Raw genomic sequence first — 23,022 nt, forward strand, 5'->3', positions numbered from 1 at the left:
AGCAGGGCACTCACATCAGCACTGCTTCCTTGGGCTTCCCGGCTTTTACAAATTCTGCCTCTGCCTCCTCGAACTTACCCTAGGGGGGAGAGGAAAGGAGCTGCCTACCCACCCACCCCACGCACCCCTGCCTCCTGGCCCCTGCACCAGCCCTCTGTGCAGCACAGACGTGTCCCACCACAGCCATGGCACGTCCTGCTCGGAGCTGGGTTCTGTGCCTGGAGCAGCACCTGCCCCCGTCCTAGGCCCAGTGCCCATGCGGGCCGTACCTCGTCCTCCAGGAACGTGGCATACTTGAAGTGGATCTCGGGCATCTTGTGCTTCATTGAGAGCCGGGCCAGGTCGAAGGCAAAGTCAAAGACGCTGCACAGAGAGAAAGGGGATGAGAGGGCAGCAAGGCTGTGTCTCTACAGAGCAAGGGGAGCGGGGAGGGCCAGGGCAGGGCGTGTAGGTAGCTCAAGGGGAAGTGCATGTTATAGGAGCTGGGGGGCAGAGCAAGGCACAGGCACTGGGCAAGTGCCACGAGGGAGCCCATGCCACACACCCCACAAGCAGCTGCTGGTGGCACTGATGGAAGCACCTGGCCTTGGCCCCAGCCCCAAGCTCCTCGCTGCTTCAGAGCAAAGCAGCTGGAGGCTCCCTGCTGCCTGCTTGGCCCCACCAGGAGGGAGGTGACAGGGCCCATGGGTGCTGGGGCCTGCAGCCTCCATGAGCGAGGGGCATGCTGCTCCCCAGGAGGCACATGCATGGCTGGCATTGCTCACCTATTGTGGGCCGCATGGTCGATGGCCATTTCCAGGAGCCCAAACTTGTTGAGGAGCTTCGCAGCGGCCTCACCCCCCAGGCTCTTGGCCCAGAGGTAGGCCACATGCTTGTGTGAGTTGGCCCCGCCGTGGGCCTTGGCCACCTGCCAATGCAAGCAGAGCTGAAGGGCTGGCTGCATCCCCCTGTGCCAGGACAGAGCCTGGGCACCCACCGCTCCCCAAGAAACCTGCCCTGAGCCATGGCTGCCTTGGTGTCTGGGGAACTGGCGGTGAGGGCCATGGGTGCAGCACCTCCGCAGCATGGCCTGGCTGGGGGGCGGGCAGAACCACGAGGCCAGGCATGCAGCGCTCCACCCTGCTCCCAGTGGCTTCCTCCATAGCTGAGACCCAAACTGCTAGGAGTGGAGACGACCTGCCCTCTCCCTGCTGAGCCTTACCCTGTACGCCTCCTCCCACATGTCATTCACCCGGTACATGTTCACAGCTGCTTTCCAGTCCTTGGCTTCCAGGTAGTGGTACTCAGCCTCCTGCAGGCGCCCCTCTGTCTCCAGCTCCTGCAACAGGGGCAGCGTGAGCATGAGGCCGCTGGGTGAGGAGGTCACAGCCAGGAAGGGCCTCTTTGGGTGTGTCAGAGAGAAAATGTGGACCCAGGAAGTCTGCTGCTGAACAGCCAGGGCAAGCCCTTCACAAGACACGTGAGGAAGGCAGAGGCACTCAACAGCCACTATGCCTTGGTCCCCACAAAAATAGCAGGCTGTGTCCCAACCTAATAAGGATTATATAGACCAGAAAGGGGAAAAGCTAAGGGTTCATGATAACTAAAGAGACCATTGAAGAGCTTTTGATTCATAGAAATCATAGCAAAGCAGGGCTGGAAGGGGGCTCCAGAGGTCATGTCTAGTCCAACCCCTGTCTGAGGCAGGATCAGCCCTGTCCAAAGCATCTGCCGCAAATCAATTGTCAAACCTCTGAGCAACAACACAGTCATCCCTGACAGTCCCAGGCATCACCCCTGCCCCAGGGAAAGCAGAGGGCTGCAGACACCAATGCCCTCCTGCTGCAAAGGGGGTTAATCTACATTCCAGAGATCCCAGGCGGAGGCCGTACCCCTGCTCCTGAGAAAGGCAACCCCTCTCCCCTTGTCCAGACCAGTCTGACCAGGGGGAAAATCCCTTCCTGCCCCCTGTGCAGTGTTGGTTTAAGCCTACGCAGAGGGGCAGGACCCTTGAGCCAGGACCCTTCAGGTTTGAGTCCCAGAAGGAGCACTGGCACAGCCCAGTACCCATCCCCAGCAGAGCCCAGCTGACTGCATTTTAAGGACATGGAGAAACTGGAGAGTCCAGTGGCAGGTGACAAATGTGACAAACTTTGCCACAGAGGGCAGGATACAAAGTGCTGGCTTTGAACTGCAGCAGAGGAGACTGAGACCAGATCCCAGGAAACGTGCCCTTGCTTGCTGACCGGCGAGGCAGCAGTACAAGGAAGGTCCTGCCCATGACTCTCTTTCACTGGAGGTTTTCCAGAGGAGGCTGGAACACCACTGGCAGGCATGGGCTGGGAGAAGCATCCTGCATCTGTGTAGATGACCCTCATAGGCCCCTCCAGCCCCTGAGTCTGGTTCTGTGACCCTGGTCCCCCCTGCTGAGGAGCCAGTGCTACTTCCTGTCCCAGGGCATTTACCTTGCCCAGGTGGAGGTGGGTGTCACTCAGCAGGTCCTTGTGGTGCTTCGCCACCAGCCGGATCATGTCTCCATACATCTTGCCCCTCTTGTACATGGTAATGGCCAGGTCGGGCTCATCCACCGCAACGTACAGTCTGCAAACAGCATAGCCCAGGCTGACGCCACTGCTCCCAGGCACAGACCCCAGCAAGCAGGGGGAAGGCTCTGCTCACGGCACTGCTGAAGTGGAAGCCCTGGTGACAGGGCCTCTCTGCAGCTCCATGCAAGGGCAGGGGCAGGGGCAGGTCCCCTTTCCCAGCCCTCACCAATTGCTTCCCCCAGGCCTGCCAGGGTCTCCCTGCCCCCAGGCCACATCGGTGCTGGTGCCCCCAGACAAGAAAGACCCTGCCTGAACAAGCCTGCTGCCTGGTCCTCAGTCTGGACTGCAGCTGTCCCCACACAAGGGGACAAGCCTCACCTCCCACCCCCAGACTCCAGAGCCCCACAGGGTCCAGTCTGGCTCTTGCTGTCCAGGTGTGAAGAAATGCATGAACTAGAGACAGCCCCATCCCTCAGGTTTGCCTGGTGCAGCTGCGGGAGCTCCCGACAGGATTTGGGCAGGGCAGGTGGGGTAAGAAGCCGGGTGCCCTCACAACACACCCTTCAGAGGAATGAGATACAACCAAGGGGGAGGCAGTTCTGTTCACTCTACTCCATATCCCACGGGCAGTCACCTGACCGCTGGTGGGGTCCATGGAGTCTGGGGACACTCACCTCTCCGCTTCCTTATACCTGCCCTGCTTCTCCATCTCCTGGGCCTGGGTGACGTACAGGACTGACACGTCTTCAGGCCTCATGCACTTGGTCGCCAGCTGCCAGGACACGCAGGAGACAGGTTCCAGCCCCCTGCACAGCCACAGCCCAGCACGCTGGGAGCCGGGACATGGGGCGAGGCCCCTGCCTCCCCTCAGCTCTGGGCTGGCTTGCTGCTGCACCAGCTGGGCAGCACGGGGCTCCACACCCACCCCTCCCCCAAGAAATGCCAGGTTGCACCAAGGCCCGGCATATGTGGGCTCAGCAGGTGAAATCGTTCAGGGGCTGGCAGCTCCCAGCAGGCTGCCAGCCCAGACCCTACCACCGCCTGAGACCCAACCTCTAGCACATACCCTACCTTGTGTGCGTGCTCCCAGCGCCCTGCCTGCGTGTACATGTCAATGGCATCCTTGGTCCGGTCTCCTTTGATGTAGAGCTCCTCTGCGATCTACGGGGAGAGGCTGTGGGGTCAGCCATGCCAGGGCCATGGGGCAAGGGGGTGGGGGCTGGGCACCAGCTCACCTGGTACTCCTGCAGAGCAGCGTAGTGCTGGGCGATTCTGGGGTAGTACTTGGCTGCTGTCTGCACGTCCTGCAGGTCCAGGATGTAGATGGCCTTCTTCCACTGCCGTGCCCCGATGGCTGCCTCAATGGCCTTGATGGAGCACCTAGGGCATCCGGGACAGCTCCTCAGCAGCTGGCAATTTCTGCACCCTGGCTCAGGCTCCCCTCTGCTAGCATCAGCAGCGGTGGGAACAGCATGAGCTGCCAAGAGCCAAGGATGACCCCGCAACAAGGCAGCGCTTGGCTGGGGGCCCGTGGGAGGAAGCAGGAGCCAGGGAGAAGGGACTGCTCAGGAGTGGGTGAGCAGAAGGGAAGTGTTGTTCTGCTGCCTCCCCAGCCTGGCCCCTGAAGAAGGCTAGGCACTGGGGTGGATACAACCCTGCAGGTCCCGGAGCTCAGCCCCTCTCATAGGCTGCCAGGGAGTGGAGGGCTCCCAGCTGCATCGTGTCATGCGTGGCTATGACCAAGAGGGTCTTTCTGTGAATGCAGGGGGTGGGGTAGGGCTGAGGGCCTGGGGAAGTGGGTAGCGGCTAAGGTGAAGGGCACCAGCAGAGAGAAAATCTGTTTGGAGAGAAGCTCAGAGCAAAGATAGCAAGGGGGAGCTGTGGCAGAGCGAGGGGGAACCCAGGGTGCAGCAGCTGCAGGGACTGCAGGGTTGGAAAAGAAGGACATCAGCAGAGCTGTAAATGGGGCAACTGGATGGGGAAGCACAGCCAGACAGAGGAGTCCCGGCAAAGGTGTGGAGGACCCCTGGGCTGGGACAGCAGGATGCCGTAGGCCAGGAGTGAGGGGCCCTGGCACAGCTGTAAGCACTGTGGGGATGGCACGGCTGCCTAGCCACAGTCACCCCTACCTGGCTTCGATGTAGTGGTTGATGGCGGCATCCAGCTGCTTCTGCTGCACCAGGTGGTCTCCCCAGGCTTCCTCCAACTTCATAACCTCAGCTGGGAAGGCTGCACGTGACAGCTCCACCGCTGCGAGAGGGACACATCAGCCACCCTGTCCCCAGCTCAAGGTTGCTGTGAGGGGCCCCGACGCAGTGCTGAACAGGGGGGAGTATGGGATGATGATCTGGGATGGTGCCCCTGAGGCTTTGGAATGACAGCCAGGCCAGGGCCCATGCAGGGGCAGGGGGATGGAGGGGCTCTCGCCTTGAGGGCAGAGGCAGGTCACCACTTTACCTTTCAGGAAGGCACTGCCCTTGCGGTAACACTCCAGGGCTTTCTGGGGGTTCCTGGTCTTCTCAAAGAGGTCTCCAGCCTGTGGCACATGTGGCCATCAGTTCCCCAAGTTGCCTCCACCTCCACCCATGTGCTCCATTGGGCCCAGGCCCAGAGCCACCCTCCCCCACCAGCCCTGCCCTGCCCAGTCCCAGAGCCCCTGCACTCATGCAGCCCCAACATCAACATCTGGGGCTGCAACTGCCTCCTCTTGTGCCTGCTGTGTCGAGGCAGGTCCCACATTCACCTGCCCTGTCCCCACCCAGGCCCCAGCAGCCTTCGGCAGGCCTGAGGCAAGTCCCCAACATCTCCTGGCAGTTGGCTGGCCACTGCCCCCATGCTTCGTGGAGATGCCCATGGATGCTGCAGCCGGCAGGGCTCTCACCTGCTCGTACAGCTCCCTTTTGATCAGCGCCGTGGTGATGCGGTTGGTGACATCACTGTTGACCAGAAGCTCATCCCTGCTCATGGCCAGCTGTGCTGCCTTGGCCGGCAACCCAGCCCTCAGGTACAGCCCGATGGCGGCCATATGGTCACCCTGGTGCTGCTGCACCTCACCAGCCCTCTCTTCCTGCTGCGTCTCCAGCAGCCACTGGTAGTAGGCCTGGCGCAGCTTGTCCAGCATCGGGTGCCCCTGCAGAGCGGCAGCCCGTTAGCACCTGCCAGGGAGGCAGCCTCCTGCCCACTCTGTGCAGCTCAGGTTGGGCAGCTCCAGGCTCCTGACAGCCTCCCTGCAGCCCCCTGAAAAAGAGCCTGCCCTCACCTCCTGGAAGCCCCTCTGGGCTCTGGCTCTTCTTGGCCCAGCCCCAGGCTGCCCCAAAACAATCCTCAGCCCCCCTCCCTGCAAGCCCCCCACTGCCCCCGAACTAACCCGAGCTCCCAACACCAGCCCCAAGCCAGGAGCTTCCCTGCCCATGCAGCTCCTGTTCCCACTGCCCCCGCATGCCTCCAGGCAGCCTTTTTCTCTGCCCTGCGATCCCTTTTCCATGTCTGCCCCTTCCAGGCCCCGGCCCCATGTCCAATCTCCCGTACCACATCCCTGGGTGTCTCCCCACTGGCCAGGCCTGTAGCCCAAAGCTGCTCTCCAGTTCCCTGTGCCCCTGGCAGCCTCCTCACTGCTCCTGCATCTCTAAGGCTGCAGCAGCTGCAGAAACCCCTGGCCATTGCTTCCAGTCCCACAAACAAACCTGCAGGTGCCCCGGCCTTACCCTCCCTGCCCCTTATTCCCTTCCCCAGCTCCCAGCTCTGCCCCCACCCTGTGGCTATGCCTCCCCAGCCCATCATGCAGAGCCCCAGCATGTGCCAGTGGCCCCCAGGCTCTTTTGAACTCATCCCCCTGGCATGGAGCTGGAATACAGGGCAGGGAACAGCTGCAAGCAGATCTGGACAGGTTGGACAAGTGGGCAGAAAACAACAGGATGCAGTTCAACAAGGAGAAATGCAAAGTGCTGCACCTAGGGAGGAAAAATGTCCAGCACACCTACAGCCTAGGGAATGGCCTGCTGGGTGGCACAGAAGTGGAAAGGGATCTCGGAGTCCTAGTGGACTCCAAGATGAACATGAGCCGGCAGTGTGACGAAGCCATCAGAAAAGCCAATGGCACTTTATCGTGCATCAGCAGATGCATGACGAATAGGTCCAAGGAGGTGATACTTCCCCTCTATTGGGCGCTGGTCAGACCGCAGTTGGAGTACTGCGTGCAATTTTGGACGCCACACTTCAAGAGAGACGTGCATAACCTGGAGAGGGTCCAGAGAAGGGCCACTCATATGGTTAAGGGCCTGCAGGCCAAGACCTACGAGGAGAGACTGGGGCACCTGGACCTCTTCAGCCTCCGCAAGAGAAGGTTGAGAGGCGATCTTGTGGCTGCCTATAAGTTCATCACGGGGGCACAGAAGGTGAATAAAACCTCACCAATTCCCAAGGCGCCCCCGGGGGTTACAAGAAACAATGGCCACAAGCTAGCAGAGAGCAGATTTAGACTGGACATAAGGAAGAACTTCTTCACAGTTCGAGTGGCCAAGGTCTGGAACGGGCTCCCAAGGGAGGTGGTGCTCTCCCCTACCCTGGGGGTCTTCAAGAGGAGGTTAGATGAGTATCTAGCTGGGGTCATCTAGACCCAGCACTCTTTCCTGCTTATGCAGGGGGTCGGACTCAATGATCTATTGAGGTCCCTTCCGACCCTAACATCTATGAATCTATACCCTGGTCAGATTGGGAGCCTTGGGCAGGTACAAGTTACCCACAGCTCCCACATAATCTGCCAGATGCTGGTGTGCTCCATACCTTGGCTTCAGCCACCATGATGCACTCGTCCCACATATGCAGCTCCTGGTACATGTCCATGGCCTCTTCCACGGCGTTCTAGGCACAGACCATGCGGCATCACCATGTGCCAGGCTCCCCTCCTCAGCCCCCGTAGCTGGAGTCTGTGGAGGCACCTGCTACAAGGGACAGTTGCACACAAGCTCTGCAACCCCCTGCCCGGACCAGCCCTGCTTCCCCTCCAGCTGGGAGCAGCCCCTGCTCAGGCTGATCCCATCACCCACCTGCTCCAGGAAGATCATTTCAGCCAGCTTGTAGTTCTTCTCCAGCATGGCCAGGCGGGCACGCACCTCATAGTAGTCCGTGCCATCCCCACCCTGCAAGACCCACAGCACAGCTCAGACTAGATGGGGGAGAAGTGGCTTTGGACAGGAGCCAGGGAGGTGGGGAAAGAGCGAGCAGGGCAGCAGCCTGGGACCCTCTGTGGCAAGGCAGCATGGTGGAGAAGGCACAGGCACCGTACAACAGAGGCAGCAGGTTGAGCGGAGTGGGCGCAGCACAAGGGAGATGGCATGCAGGGGGGTCTGAGGGAAGGGCAGAGAGGGCTGTTCCCATGTGGCTGGGGCTTGGCCAGGGCACATTCTGTCCCTAGGTCTGGTCCCCACTCCTCCAAAAGGACATACGAAAACTAGAGATGTTGCAGAGAAGGGAAGCAAGGGTGATTCATGGCATGGAGGGGCTTCCATATGAGGAGAGACAAACGAGGTCAGGCCTGTTTGGTTTAGAAAAGAGACACTTGAGGGGGGACAGGAGAAAGATCTACAACATACTAAATAGGGAGGAGAAATTCACTAGGGATTTATTCTCTCCTGTCTCTCACCAGACAGGAACAAGGGACCACAGCACTAGCAGAAAGTAAGTTTAAAACCAACACCAAACAGCTCTTTCCCCCAGGTTGACATTAAAGGGTTGAGCTCATGGCCACCAGATGCGGAGGGAGCTGAGTTCAGCCAGATTCACAAAGGACTGGGCATGTGCTTGGAGGAAAGGGATATCAGTCGCTATTGAGCTGGGAGCAAGGGGCACAGCCTCTGACTCAGACCTGCCTGGACGCTAAATGCTGGAGGCTGTGAAGGAGAGAGGAACAGGGGAAAAAAGCCCTACTCAGACTGTCACTCTCCCTTCCAGCTTCCACTCTCTGCCACTGGGTGATACAGGACACAGAGCAAGATGGATGCGTGGCCTGACCCAGTCCATGGCAGCTCTTATGCTCTTATTCTCCACGCTGTCCAGTGTTAAAGCAGGGCATGCAGGTTGGAGGGTGCAGGCACAGGGCACACAGAAGCTGGGGGTATGGGCATAGGGCACATGCAGTCCAGGGGGTGCAGCTGCAGGAGCAAGGCAGACACAGGATGGGGGTGTGACGGCGAGGCACATGCATGCCAGAGAACAGGTGCAGAGGTACATACAGGGGCATCCGCATGGCACAACTCACATGTTCCTTGGCAGCTTTGTCTGCGATAACATTGGTCTCGTGCAGGAAGTGAGCCTTTGCCACACAGCCCAGGGCCGCGAAGCACCTGTGAAGAGCACGGGGGTCACAAGCCACCTGGGCCACTGACACTGCAGGGGCCACCAATGTGCCTTCAGACTTCCTGCTGCATGAGCACAGCCCTACTCCACAGCGGGAGGAGACCCTGGCCACAGCCTGGCCTGAAGGGCGCCATGCAGGTGTCCACATTACGTGGGCCTCCTGTCCTAAGATCTGAGTCTGCAAGGGACTTTCCGGAGATCTGAGCCTGGAAGGGACACGTCCTGTCCTAAGCAATACCCACGGGGCCCAGGCCAGAGAAGAAAGCTGCTTCCTGAGCGAAGGAACACCATGCCCATACTGCAGGCATCCTGCTGGAGGCACCTGCAGCACGGAGGACCACATCGCCTGGCTGGGTTCAGTGAGAGTCAGGTCCTGGGAGGGTGGGAGGCGGGAGCCGTGGGGACCCCATGGGGAAGGAGTAGCAGGCACCTCTCAGCGATGTGCAGCTGCCGGGCCTCCAGGGCTAGCCGGCTCAGCGTCTTCCACATGGCTTCAGTCTCTGTGGACATTTCCAGTGTCTCCAGAAATGCGGCAGCCCTTGGAAAAGAGGAGTTTGCAGCCTGTCAGCCAAGGCAGAAGGGGAACTGAGAACAAAGCAGGGCGCGAGCAGGGAGGGTCTGGAGCAGGGGCAGCAGAGGCAAGAGGCTGGTCTGGCTTGTGATGGAGCGTGATCGCAGAGGGGGGGGCAGTGCCTGCCCAGCTCCTCCTCCCTCAAGCCCTTGGACCCAGTGGGTGACCCCTGACCCCACAGAACTCCCTCCAGCCCCTGGAAGGGTAGATCCCCCTCAGCCACAGGGCACTGGTGTGAGGAGGGTTGCGTTTGCAGCCCCAGCCCAAGGGAGTGGCATGCGTGTGAGCTCAGCAATGGCTTGAGCAGCCGCTGCCACCCAGCTTGCCCTTCCCAGGCCCCTATGACACAGAGACCCCAGCCTGCTGCTCCTCCTAGGCACAGCCCACACCTGCCTCAGCACCCCCCTCCCACCCAAGGCTGGTTGGTTTCCTCCCCGCTGCCCCTGGCATTCAGTGTAGCAGCTCCTGCAGCCTGCCCCCCCCACCTCCCCGCCTCTGCTCTTTATCACAGGCTCCCTCAGACATGCCCTTGGTTCTCTTGTGGATTGCCCGTGGCGTGCCAGGCTCCTGGCCCTCACCTGTGGTAGTCCCCATCATCCACAGCTGTCCCAAACTCAATGAGCCCCTCATCCAGGGTATAGGACACCATGTTCACCCCCTCTGTCACGATCACCTCTGTCTTCCCATTGCTCCGCTCCAAGTCCACAATGTCTCCCTGAAACAGCCACGAGCACCTCAGCCCCCCTGGTCTCAGACCCTACACCTGCCCTGGCCTGACTCAGGGCAGCCAAAACAGGCAGTGCAGCCCTGGGCTCGCACAGGCAGATGCCTCCTCAGTGAGCTCAGCAGGGTCAACACCTGCCTAGTGGCCAATCCATCCCAAGAAGCCTCCCAAAGCGAAGGGGAACTGATCCACCCAGGGTACTGCCTCCCCACTGCTTTCCCCCCAAAGCCCTCCATGTCCACCCCACAACTTGTAGCAGGGCCCTTATTCCCCCAGGGAAAACCCAGCTCCTTTCCAAGGCTGCACCCGTCTGTCCAGCTTCCTCCAAACGCTGCCTGCCCCTGCTCCCCTCTCCAGAGCCACGTGGGGCAGGGGCACTTCACCTTCAGTGGGAACATGGTGACGCGCTCGGGGGCGTCAATGTTGTACCAGATGCAGAGGCTGCCCCGGTTCTGCGCCACTACCACGTCACTGCCCGGCACCCACTGCACGTAGGAGCAGTAGCTCAAGATGGTGGTCTTGGCGCCACTCTCAATGTCATAGAGCTGCAGCTGAAGGGGAAGGGCAGAGTCAGCAGCAGGGCCCATGACACGGCTGAGCTTGGCAGTTCCCACAGCCTGGCAACTCCCTGGCTCCAGACAAACCCACCTTCTCTCCCCAGTTGTAGGCATACCTATACCCATACCCACCACCCTGGTCACGGGCTGCCTCTGCCGCCCACTCCACCACAGGCACGCCCGCCTCACCCTCATCTTCTTGTCCCTGAAAAGCAACTTGTGGCCCATCTCGTTCAGTTCTAGCCAGTCAATCTTGCTGTCGTGGCTGATGGTGCTGATGTTGTAGCCTCCAACGAGGTCCACTGGGGAGGGGAGAAGTGAAGCTGGGGTGAGCATGGCAGACCATTCTGCTGCCCTCGGAGACGGGAGGCAAGCAGCTGTTCCAGGATGTGCCAGGGCCCTGTGGTGACTGCCATGCCTGGGGGCCTCTGGGCACTGCCCTGACAGCATGAACACCCTCCCCTCTCCAACGTGAAAGGGCATGTACTCAGCAGCGGCAGTGCTGGCAGCAGCATTGCTGCGGTGACTGTTGGAGTGCAGACAGAAGCAACAGCACCCCTGAGCTGTGCTGCTCATGCCAGACTGCCCACAAGCAGGGTGGGTAGGAGGACTCCAGGAAGCCCATGGTCATGGGGGGCAGACCACAGATCCATCTTCCTCAGTCTCCTGTGTCACACAGCAGCAGACAGCGAAGCTGGGACAGTGACTGGGTCTGACTAGGAGTTTCCTCTGTTCCTCTCTCCCCTGCAGCCTCCAGCATTTGGAGCGCCTATACACATGCAGACAGGCTGCTCCAATACACTGTAATTACAATGTGTCAGAGCAGACTTGATTAGTAAAGTCTGCTGGAGTGTGGAGTTCATTCATGAACTTTAAAGCACCACCACTGACATTTTTCAGCACAGGGATGCTGGTACATGTAACACTGCAGGCACTTTAATTAGAGTGGCTCTCAAAGTCACTCTAATTAAAGTGCTGCCCTCCTGGAGCACATCTATAAACACCCTTAGGGTCCAGGCAGGTCAGAGCTGTGCCCCTCACTCCATGCCCCATGGCAACTGATGCCCCTTTCCTCCAACCACATGTCCAGTCCCTGTTTGAATCTGGCTGAACTCTCAGCTTCCGCTACACTTGGTGGCAATGAACTTTAATGCTATGCTGGCTGGAAAAGAACTGCCTGGTGTTAGCTTTAAATCAAACGCCTGCTGGTTTCATGTTGTGCCCCCCGTTCTTGTCTGGTGACAGACAGGCAAGAATAAATCCCTAGCGACTTTCTCTTCACCATTTAGTATTTTGTAAACACTTCTCCTGTCCCCCCTCAAGCATCTCCTTTCTAAACTAACCAGGCCTGCCTCGTTAGTCTCTCCTCATACAGAAGCCCCTCCATAGCACTCATCACCATTGCTGCCTTTCTCTCCACCTTCTCTAGTTCTTCCGTCTCCTTTTGGAGGTGTGGAAACCAGAACTGGGCAAAGCCTTCAAGGTGTGGATGCCCCATGGATTTATAAAGCAGCATCATGACATTTCCCATTTTGTTTACAATTCCTTTCCTTAAAATCCCTAACATTGTATTTGCCTTTTGGACGGCTTGGCTGCTGAACATGGAGCTTTCATTTTCAGCGAATGACTCTCAGATCTTCCCGGTGTGGTAACACTCACATAGAGCCCATCATAGCAGGTGGAGTTTGAGTTACTTTTGCCCAGATGCATCACTTTACACACATCTACACTGCTCACCTGCTGCAATGGTCTTGATGTCAATCAGGTAGGCCAGCCGCTTGCTCTCCTCCAGCCCTCTCTGCCGCCTCTCATTAATGCGGACGCTGCTCAGGAGAAGGGGACAGGGTAGCATCTCTAGGCAGCCCAGACCCATGTTCCAGAACAACCCAGGGCAGCCGTCAACCCCCACAAGGCCCCTTAGAGCCCCTGCCTATGGCACTTCTCTGGAACCAGCCCTCCAGCCCACAGCTCCTGCCTTCCCTGCACTGCTCACAGTGCGCTCCTCTCCCATAACTGCTCCCCACACCCTGGCTTCTCATGCCAACTGCCTTTCTCTCTATCAGGGCTTGGGAGGGCTTCTGGGCCCTGTAGACTGGCAGGTCTCTGCCTAGGGCAGAGGGAAGACGCTTATGTCCCCAGGACAGAGGCACAAAGGCAGGGTTCTCCCCATCCTGTGAACCATCCAGGGCCTCCTCCCAGCTAATGCTGTACACTGCAGCCTGCACCCTGCAGGGCTGTGCTCCCAGCCTGGGGACCAGCAAAGCACCCCCAGATGTGCCCCAGATACAGACACGAGAACAGGAGAGGGGTGTTGGGACATGTCAGGAATGCTGAGTCCCAGCTCAGAGCCAACAGGGTCCCGCCAGCACTGTCAAGGAAGCACAAGCACTGATGTGCTGGCAACAAGCATTAGGCCATGGACATGCAAGGTGGTTAGTTGGCCTCCTGCCCCTGACTGCGGCCAGCCCTGCCACAGCATTTCCAGTGTGGGTTTGGAGCAGGGTATCCCATCTGGACCAGAAGCAAGGATGAGCCAGGAGATGATATCCTCTGGTCAGGCAGTGAGAGACATGAGGCTCCTCTAGGCACAACCAAGCCCATGGCACAGGACGCTGGTGCTGGGCCTGTCCCACCAATGCAATGCAGTGTGCATGCATGCACTTCCATGTCGCACACCCCTGCCTGGCTGGCCTCGGGGCTATGCCCCATGCTAGGGGACAGATCGGGAGTGCCAAGCCCAGCCCTATCCCTGGTCTCATGATCGGTCAGCCCCAGGCCCTGCCCACTTTCCTCTTATGGCCCTTCATGACACAATGTCCCCTGATGGCTCCAGTGCAGCCTGGGGGTGCAGGGCACTCCCTCATCGCTTACCTGATGAGGTGTGGGTTCATGAACTCGGTGCGGACGGACCCCAGGATTTCATTGCTTCCGTATTCCACCAAGGTCAGCTCCCCGGCATTGAAGATCATGCAGACCTAGGGGCAAGAGGGCAGGCTGCAGCAGAAAAGGGCGCTGTGCTGGGCACACGCACCAGCACAAGGCAGATGGGCTGGAAGGGGCTGCCCTGTACCTGGGCTGGGAGTCACCCTCCCAGCCCAGTATGCAGTGATGGACCCAACTGTCCTGGAGGAGCTGCGCTGGGGCCATATCAGTGCAGGGTGATACCTGCCTGCCCCCCCCGCCCACCCCCCGGAAGGGACAGTATTCCCCCCGCCCCGGATCCATGTGTCCCTGCTCTCAGCACCTCTAACCCCCTCCCTGTCCTTTTGTCCTCTCCTCTGCCCTTCCAGCCCTCCCAATCGCTGGGCCTCCTCCTCCGCCTCCCACCACTTGAGCAGTCACACAGCCCCACATCAGGGGCTGTTATGACGCCAGGAAGGCAGGTGGGGCAGAGCCCAGGTCAGGAAGCGGCTGGAGAAGGTAAGGCAAGGCAGACCAGTGGATCAGGAGGACCCTGGGGGGAACCACGGCCTGAGGTGCCCAACTCACGTTCTCGCTGTCGAAGAAGAATTTCTCGTTGCCCCCGGATCCTTGCCAGGCCACCTGTGCACAAGGGCAGGGTGAGCAGGGCTAGGCTGGCACCACCCTGCCTGGGCAGCACCCTGGGGCACTGGCTGCAGGCCCTACGGCCTCGGGGCAGCAGATAAGTGCTCCTAGAGTCCTGCTCAGAGCATCACACCTGCAAGCTCATGGGAAGAGCCAGCCTCTGTGGCTTGGGCCCACAGGACCACTCTCTGTAGCTGCCTGATGGCCACAGGCCAGTGCTGCAGGCCCTGCATGGCCACTAAGCTCTTTCTAGGAATGGAGATGCTCCCAACTCATACCCCCCTCATCGTGTCACTGCCCAAAGCCCCTCACCCTCCCTTCTTGCAGCAGGGCAGCAGACCCCTAGGAATGCCTGGCATTTGCCACTATGGCTGCAGCAGGAGTGGAGTGAGGTGTAGCAGGCAAACTGAGTTATGTTCAGGCTCTTAGCATAACTTCAGGCCTTCCCGGAATCAAGCAATTAAATTGTACAGAGTGCCCTACAAAGCACTGGGAAAAGTAAGTGCTGTGATTGATACAGTGGGCTAACAAGGTACAGTAGTTTCCCTAGAAGGAAAGGAAACCAAAAATGGAGTAGGATTGGAGTATCTTATCTAAAAAGATGAGGTAAGAAACTTGAGGATTGGACAGTTTGAGATGAGAAAGTTACAAAAGTAATGGACAAAGAGGCAGTGTGTGTGCTGTGTTGCCCCCCCGCCCGGGGAGACAGAAGCAGCCTTGGAATTCTTGCTCTGAGTATCCAGAAGGAATCCAGAAACAAACATCCCGCACACTCAGCAGAGGATCTGAGGCCGGTACCACTGAAGGCCACTGTTGTAATGCCTGAAGTAACTGCTTGCCAGGTCATATTACAAGGAAGAACACTTGTAATAAGCCTGGGGGTTACTATTAAAAGTTCACTTGATACCAAATCGGACGAGGGGCTGTGTCAATCCTTGGGGGTCTCTGGTAAAAGGAATCCTGGGGCAACAGAGGTGCAGTCAGGGGGGAGCCAGGCTGGACCCCCACTGACCACGCTGTCCCCAGCAGCCTGTCACTACGTGCGGGTGAGGAGTCCACCCTGTCCAGGGTGCAGGGAGCAAAAGAGGTGAAAGAGGCTCCCTCCTGTGCAGCCTGCAGCCCAGCCACCTGGTGGTAACGTTGCCGGCCAGTCCCGGAGCTGGGGCAGCTGCAATCTGGGCTGCCAAGGTGGGCAGGGGGGAGAGTTTATTTTTCCTTTTAAGTACCAGAACTACACACAAAAAAACAATGCAGAAAAATGCTGCCTAGGCTGCAGAGTCAAGCACTCCATGGCAGGCTCTCATCTGCATGGGGACACTTTAATTTAACCCCTGCACATGCAGGAGACAGTCTGTGGCTGTGACCAAGAAGGAGTCTGGGGTACAGGCCCAGGGTGAGTGTGGACTCGGGTGTTTCACAAGGCTCCAGGCCAGGGCAAGGTCTTTATGTGGGGTGAGGAGGGGATAAGCTGAGCGACAATGGGGGTCCCAGAGAACTGCAGGACGGGGTCAGAGGAGGGGCAGACTGAAGTGTTCTGGGTCAGGATACAGGGGGGTCATGGGGAAAGGGACTTAATGGTGGGGGTTTACTACAGACCTCCCAATCAAGAGGAAGAACTGGACCGCGAATTCTAGGGTTAGCTTGCAGAGGCACTTAAGGCAAGGGATGTAGTTGTCATGGGTGATCTAAATTACCCGGACATCTACTGGGAGGAGCAGTCAGCCAGGTCTGACCGCTCACGGAGGTTCCTGGCTGAGATACAGGACCTCCACTTAACCCAAGAGGTACACGGTCCCACCAGGGGGAATGCCCTCCTGGACCTGGTCCTGGCCACAGGCAACGACCTGGCGAGGGGACTCCAGGTCCTCGACCACCTGGGCGATAGCGATCATCGCCTACTGGAATGCACCATCCAGCGCAGGGTGCCAAGGGCCTGCAGCAAGGCAGCAGCCTTAGACTTTAAGAGGGCCAACTTCAATGAGCTGAGGAGATTAGTGGGGGAGGCACTAGGGTCCTGGAGAGTAGGGGAACTGGATGCCCAAGATGAGTGGTCGTTCCTTAAGGAGACGATACTCAGAGCCCAAGGGCTGACAATCCCAACAAGAAGAAAAGGGGGCAAGAGTGCCCAAAAGCCCTCCTGGTTCACCAAGGGCATTCGTGAATGCCTGATTGCCAAAAAGGAGGCGTACACCCAGTGGAAGGGAGGGGCTATCACCAAACAGGAGTATACCTCCACCGCTTGGGTCTGTAGGGCGGCTGTTAGGAAAGCTAAGGCAGATACGGAACTAGGGCTAGCATCAAGGATCAAGGATCACAAAAAATCTTTTTTTAAATACATAGGGAGAATGAAGAAGGCACTGGGTAATGTGGGGCCCCTGCAAGATATGCTTGGCAAGCTAGCGGTCGCACCAGAGGAGAAAGCAGACCTCTTTAACAATTTCTTCGCCTTTTTTTTTGTGTGCAGAGACTGGGACTCCCCTACCGAGATTCAGGACAGACTCAGGAGAAACTCTGCCAAGCCTAGGGTCAGGGAGGACTGGGTTAGAGGACTTCTGGAGGGGCTGGACGTGTTCAAATCAGCAGGTCCAGATGCTCTCCACCCCAGGGTGTTGAGGGAATTGGCAGGGGTTACTGAGGGGCCCCGGCATGGCTTTACGAGCACTTGTGATGCTCTGGCCAGGAGCCGGACAACTGGAAGAGGGCCAATGTGGTCCCCATCTTTAAAAAAGGGAAGAGGGAGGACCCGGGCAACTATAGGCCCATTAGTCTTACTTCAATCCTGGGGAAGCTCTTTGAGAAGATTATCCAGGAGCACATCTGTGCTGGGCCAGCAGCAGGGATGATGCTCAAGGGCAACCAGCATGGTTTCATTAGGGGCAGGTCCTGCCTGACCAACCTGATTGCCTTCTACGTTCAGGTCACAAAATCACTGGATGCAGGTGTTGCGGTGGATGTAGTCTTTCTGGACTTCAGCAAGACCTTTGACACTGTCTCCCACCCCATTCTCATTAAAAAGCTAGGTGACTGTGGCATTGATGCCTACATGGTCAGATGGATAGCAAATTGGCTGAGGGGCCGCACCCAGAGAGTGGTCGTGGATGGGTCATTTTCGACCTGGAGGGATGTGGACAGTGGGGTCCCCCAGGGCTTGGTCCTTGGGCCCGCACTGTTCAATTTCTTTAATAGCGACTTGGATGATGGGGTGAAGAGCAGCCTGTTTAAATTCATAGACAACAGCAAGATTTGGGGTGAGGTGGGCATGCTAGAAGGGAAGGACAGATTACAGCAGGACCTGGACAGGTTACAGGGGTTCGCAAATGAAAATAGGATGGGATTCAATACTGACAAGTGCAGGGTGCTGCACTTGGGCAGTAGGAACCACCAGCATACCTATAGGCTGGGAACTCCCTTCTCGAAAGCATGGGGGCAGAAAGAGATCTTGGAGTCATTACTGACTCCAAGATGAACACGGGCTGACAATGAGAGAACACGGTCAGTAGGGCTACCCGTACCTTGTTGTGCATCCACAGATGCATCACAAGCAGGGCCAAGGAGGTGATCCTCCCCCTCTATGCGACACTGGTCAGGCCGCAGCTGGAGTAGAGTCTAGTTGTGGGCGCCGCACTTCAGGAGGGATGTAGACAACATTGAGAGGGTCCAGAGGAGGGCCACCCACATGATCAGGGGGCAGCAGGGCAGACCCTATGAGGAGAGGCTATGGGACCTGAACCTGTTCAGCCTTCGCAAGAGAAGGCTGAGGGGGGACCTGGTGGCCATCTATAAACTTACTAGGGGGCACCAGTGGGGTTTGGGAGAGACCTTGTTCCCCTGAACGCCTCCCAGAGTAACAAAGAATAACGGCCATAAGTTGCTAGAGAGTAGGTTTAGACTAGACACTAGAAGGCACTACTTCACAGTCAGGGCGGCTAGGCGCTGGAACCAAACTTCCAAGGGCAGTGGTGATGGCTCCTACCCTGGGGGTCTTTAAGAGGAGGCTCGATGTTTACCTAGCTGGGGTCATTTGAGCCCAGTTTTCTCTCCTGCCCAGGGCAGGGGGTCGGACTAGAAGATCTACAAGGTCCCTTCTGACCCTACATTGATGAATCTATGAACCCACAGACACCAGGGGAGCCTCGTGAGCAAACCCCACTTACTTCCCTGGGACAGGGTGAGGTGGGAGCCTCCAGATGACCAAGGGTCAGCCCCACATCTGGGGCAGGGGCCTGGGAAGGCAGCCGTACATGGGCACTCACAGCTCTGCCAGCCTCTCCCACAGGCAGTGCTGGCTGCTCGCACATGGCTCAGTCCCACTGCACAGGCCTGCAGGGACACAGACCCCGCCCTGAGGACTAGGTGACTCGGCATGGGCATGGATGCACCCATGAGCAGAACTGTTACTGGAGGAGCTGTGATCGTGCCTGTAAGCTCTGGGTCTTCACCAGACTGGGCAGCAGGCCCAGCCCCTCCTCCCAAGCCCACCGCTATCATCCAGCCAGGCCCTCCCCCCAGCTGCAGCTGCCTGGGAGCCAGCCTGGGACCAGGGGCTCCTACTGGCTGCCCCATACCTCGCTGAGCTTGTTGGAGCTGAGGTCGCCCAGCAGCAGCGTGTCAGAGGTGTGGGCCACGAGGTACCGCTCCTTCCCCAGGATTTTCACCTCCTCGATCTCGTAGCCGTAGCAGGACTTCAGCACCACCCGGGTGCCTGTGGAGAGGTTCTTCACAATGACCTGAGAGAGAGCAGGCAGCAGGGTGAGCAGCAGCCTCAGGCTAAAGGACACCCAGCCCCAGAATAAGGGAGGAAGAGGCCTCAGAGCCCACCTGGGCCCTGGCACACAAAGTGCCATGCTGACAGGGGAGCTGCGGCTGAGGAGCCCTACTACAAGCTCTGAGCCACACTACCGAGCTCTCAGGAGACTCTCCCCCAGACTCAGATCTCTCTGAAAAATGCCTCGCAGCTTCCTGGAATGCTAGAGACAAGCCCCAGGGTGGGGTGGAGTATACTGCCCTCCCTGGGAACCTGTCGTGGTGACCTATGGGCATCTCTCCCAAATGTGAGGGCCTGTGCTAGGTGAGGGGTGGGACCAGGGTGAGTGTAGACCCCCAGTGTTTCACAAGGCTCAGTACTCCCCAAGCCAGTGGAAGTGTTTGTATGTAGGCTGGAGGTGTGAGATGGGCCCCAGTGAAACCCACCGCCACCTTCCCCATTCTGGGAGAGCCGTGTGAACAAGCCCTGTGCACTTCACTGGGTCTGGGCGATGTGGAAGCCTCCCAGCAACAGAGCCCAGGCAGAGGATCAACCCTGTGTCTGGGGCAGGGACCTGGGGGCTGACCTGCAGCAGCAGATGGGGACTCACAATTTCACCAGTGTCTCCCAGGGGCAGTGCCAGCTATTCTTACCTGGCTTGGTCCCACGTACGTCATCTCAAACTTGTTCTTGTAAATGCTTCGGCGGAGGCAGCAGTCAAACTGTTCCACTCCTCCACAAAGCGTGCCCTGAGAAGCAGGCATGGGAGAGGCAAGAGCTAAGTGGAGAGGCAGAGTACTCTGAGCTCCTCTCATGGTAGGGGGAAAGGTCTAAAGGCAGCCAGCTCCAATGCTCAGCACAAGCACTTCCCCGACACAGGTTGGACTCAGTGAGGAGACCTATGGAAGTCCAAGGTCCAGGTGCCCGATTAGTCAGGCGAGGGAGCTGGGTGGGCAAGCTACACCCGATGCTGGCACAGACGCATGGAGCTCAGGAAAGTCACAGACTGCAGAAGGAGAGGCCCTCCCACCTTTCAGCCCAACAGCCCCATGGTGATGGCACTTGCCTGGGGCAGGAGGCCCAGGTCTGGGCCACCCGTCTCCCAGAGGGGGTTTGAACCTAGGCCTTCCATGCCTGGCAAAGCCCATCACCACCAGGTCACACAAGGCAGGGCCACAAGAACCTTCCAACCCTCCTATGAGAGAGGAGGGGTAGAGATGTGGGGCCAGAGGAGACTGAGCTAAGGGGTGTGTGGGTCAATGAGGAACTCTTATAAGAGCTGGCACTGCCTTTGCAAGGGGGGTGCATGGGTGAGGGGGCCCCAGACCCTGGGTCTTGCAATCTGCAGACAAGTGTCCTAACTACTAGGCTGCAGGGCTGAGGCACAGGCAGCCCCTCCTTCTGCCCCACGGCTAGTCGCTAGGCTAGGCTAGCCCTGGGCTGCTGTTTCTGGGTCTTGCACAAAGTTTACGAGTGCCTTTGTCCAGAGCAGCCTCTTCTGAACAGGCTCAGAGCAGCATCAGATTGCAGGGACCCCACAGGGTGCCGCTCTGGCAGTCTGAGGTCACCTGGGGCAGTGTATTGGGATGGGGACAGGGATGGGGGCAGGGACATGCTCTGATCCCAGAGAACCAGAGACTGCTCAGTTCCTCCCCAATCCTGTCCTGGATGCTAGGGGGAAGCCTGTGGGTGCACTCAGCGGGGAGGAGGCAGGTTGAAGCCCTTGTCTTATTTCCCTGGGAAAAAGGAGCTCTGCTGCTGGCACTGTCCTGGTCGCTTCTCCTGTGCCAATCCCAGCCTCATGGCTCCTCGTACCCACCCTGGGCTCCACCAGCTTCTCGTCTCCTGAAACATTGGGTCCTAGAGCCGTGGGACTGGCAGGGAGCTCCAGGGGTCACATCTAGTCCAACCCCTGCCTGTGGCAGGATCAGCCCTGTCCAAACCAGCCCAAACAAATTCCATAGCTGACCTCTGAGCAGCACAACACAGCCGCCCATGACACAGCCCCAGGCATCACCCTCACACCTAGCCCTGGGAAAGCAGGGGGCCACAACCAATGTCCTGCTGCTGCAAAGAGTGTTTACACTCCACAGATCCCAGACCAAGGCCATGCCCCCACTACAGAGGAAGGCAAACCCCCCCAGTCCGGACCAGTCTGACTGGGGGGAAAATCCCTTCCTGCCCCCAGTGCAGCATCGGTTTGAGCCCGAGTGCAGGGGAAAGACCTTCTAGCCAGGACTCTCTGACTTTGGGACTCCAGCTGAGTCCCAGCCCTCCCATCTGCTAGCATCTCTAGGGGCACATGGGTCCTTTCTGCCCCCCTGTGCATCTCTGGGGGCCTTCTGAGCAGGGATCAACCCTTGCCAAGAGCACTTCCAGGGCACCTTTGGTAAGGCGCATGCAGCTATCCCTGCATACTCACTGCACAGAGACGCGAGCCGTCCTTCTTCCAGGCCAGGGCTGTGATGGTGTATAGGTGGGTGATTTCTTTAGGCCTGGCTTCCTCCCAGGCACTGCGGCGCGGGCTCCAGTTTAGCACCCGCAGTCTGTGGGCAGAGGGGAGGGAGCAGTGACCAGAGATACGGGAGCAGCAGGTGGGGGAAACCAGCCTGAGGAAAGGCTCAGCCATACCTGTCATAGCTGCCAAAGACGACGGACTGGCCCCCAGGGCTCGTGGCAGCCACAGTGAACTCCTTCTCTGCAGGATCCCGGCTGTAGTCAAAGGTCTGTATCACGTGGCCCTCCTTCCCGTAGGCCACGATCTTCTTGTCGCAGCCGGCAGCCACGATGCTGGTGGATGCCCAGGCCAGGGCATATGGAGGGCAGGGGTGCGTCACCAGTTTGCCCTGCAGCAATCCAGGTAACACAATGGAAACTTCCGTGGCAACAGCCCCTGCTGGCCTGTGCAGCTCACTAATGCCTGGAGGTCCCACGTGGGGCCCCTTGTGAGTCCCCAGCGCGTGTCTGAAAAGGGCATTTCCCAGGGCCTACTTGGCTGTCACTAGCATGTACAGGACAGCTGGAGACACAGGGAGGCAGGCGTCTGACAACAACTTGCAGGGGGAAGGGAAGGTCACACTCATCTGAAGCTGCTGGCCAAGCACACTGCACCACCATGAGCTCTCCTTCCCCACAAGCCTCAGGTGTCCCCTTCCGTGGCCTCTGCTCCAGGCAGTCCCTAAGACCCCCCCCTCCCCTATGCCTGTGGCTCTGTATATACCTCACATCGCCCTCCCCTGAAGGCACTGGCCCCATTTACCCCGTGGCAGCATCTGCGCACTCTGTACTGAGGTCCCACATGGTCTCCCCCTGCCAGGGCTTCTGAGTATTCCTGGGCCCCTCCATGGCTGCATTCCCAAGTGTCAGCACTGATACAGGAACACACGCTAGTGAGGAGCACTCGACCTTACTGTGCTCAGCCAGGTCTTCCCACGCACTGTGCCCAGGGCTCTACTGGCTCAGCATATCCTGGGCACCACAGTGATCCCAGCATCCCAGTGGCCTCGAGTCTCCCATGAACAAGGTAGCACCTCTCACACATGCACTTGGAGTAACCAAAGCAACCAGGGTTCCTCTGTGCCATGTCCTAGAGAAAGCAGAGTGCCACCACCATCCCCCCACCCTGACCCAGCAGCCCATCCACAGAATCCAGCTGTTTTCTAGGCCTGGTGCGAGTGGGGTGGTGAGGTGTGTGAACAGGGCACCTTCTCCTGAAGGAAAAGCCCATCAGTACCTGGGACTCGCCAGAGCCTTCATCATCAAAGAAGTAGCGGACGATGGTCCCATCTGCGTGGCCGGACAGGATGCCCTTCCCTGACACACTAGAACCATAACAATGATTAGGCCCACTCCTGTGAGGCACTGCACGGCAACCAAGCTGCTAAAAGGCGACTATCTAGCAGCAGCAACCTTTGTCAAAGGATCAACAGTGTCAAGGACAGCATGAGGAGGATGTACAAAGGGAGAAAAACTGCAATAAGAAAAGTATGCAAGTCTGTGTG

The 23,022-nt window shown here is 58.5% G+C and overlaps 1 protein-coding gene across 3 annotated transcripts in view; it reads right to left on the reverse strand.

The window, feature by feature from the left end:
- Nucleotides 1–23,022, reverse strand: part of IFT172 (intraflagellar transport 172) — a 45,919-nt gene that overhangs the window by 13,380 nt on the left and 9,517 nt on the right. For all 3 annotated transcript variants that reach the window (XM_059727416.1, XM_059727410.1, XM_059727415.1), the window contains 26 exons: nucleotides 22,755–22,842; nucleotides 21,653–21,867; nucleotides 21,444–21,567; nucleotides 19,675–19,770; nucleotides 18,843–19,004; nucleotides 14,221–14,274; nucleotides 13,603–13,706; nucleotides 12,469–12,554; nucleotides 10,921–11,033; nucleotides 10,558–10,725; nucleotides 10,029–10,165; nucleotides 9,310–9,417; nucleotides 8,782–8,866; nucleotides 7,571–7,663; nucleotides 7,308–7,385; nucleotides 5,407–5,655; nucleotides 4,983–5,061; nucleotides 4,655–4,775; nucleotides 3,761–3,905; nucleotides 3,597–3,686; nucleotides 3,200–3,297; nucleotides 2,445–2,580; nucleotides 1,202–1,318; nucleotides 765–907; nucleotides 270–363; nucleotides 15–79 (listed from right to left, as the gene is read on the reverse strand). In XM_059727416.1, coding sequence (XP_059583399.1) covers nucleotides 15–79; nucleotides 270–363; nucleotides 765–907; nucleotides 1,202–1,318; nucleotides 2,445–2,580; nucleotides 3,200–3,297; nucleotides 3,597–3,686; nucleotides 3,761–3,905; nucleotides 4,655–4,775; nucleotides 4,983–5,061; nucleotides 5,407–5,655; nucleotides 7,308–7,385; nucleotides 7,571–7,663; nucleotides 8,782–8,866; nucleotides 9,310–9,417; nucleotides 10,029–10,165; nucleotides 10,558–10,725; nucleotides 10,921–11,033; nucleotides 12,469–12,554; nucleotides 13,603–13,706; nucleotides 14,221–14,274; nucleotides 18,843–19,004; nucleotides 19,675–19,770; nucleotides 21,444–21,567; nucleotides 21,653–21,867; nucleotides 22,755–22,842 — 3,048 coding nt within the window. The remainder of the gene's footprint in view (nucleotides 1–14; nucleotides 80–269; nucleotides 364–764; nucleotides 908–1,201; nucleotides 1,319–2,444; nucleotides 2,581–3,199; nucleotides 3,298–3,596; nucleotides 3,687–3,760; nucleotides 3,906–4,654; nucleotides 4,776–4,982; nucleotides 5,062–5,406; nucleotides 5,656–7,307; nucleotides 7,386–7,570; nucleotides 7,664–8,781; nucleotides 8,867–9,309; nucleotides 9,418–10,028; nucleotides 10,166–10,557; nucleotides 10,726–10,920; nucleotides 11,034–12,468; nucleotides 12,555–13,602; nucleotides 13,707–14,220; nucleotides 14,275–18,842; nucleotides 19,005–19,674; nucleotides 19,771–21,443; nucleotides 21,568–21,652; nucleotides 21,868–22,754; nucleotides 22,843–23,022) is intronic.

Source organism: Alligator mississippiensis, chromosome 1, assembly GCF_030867095.1.
Source record: "Alligator mississippiensis isolate rAllMis1 chromosome 1, rAllMis1, whole genome shotgun sequence".
Taxonomy (NCBI): domain Eukaryota; kingdom Metazoa; phylum Chordata; order Crocodylia; family Alligatoridae; genus Alligator; species Alligator mississippiensis.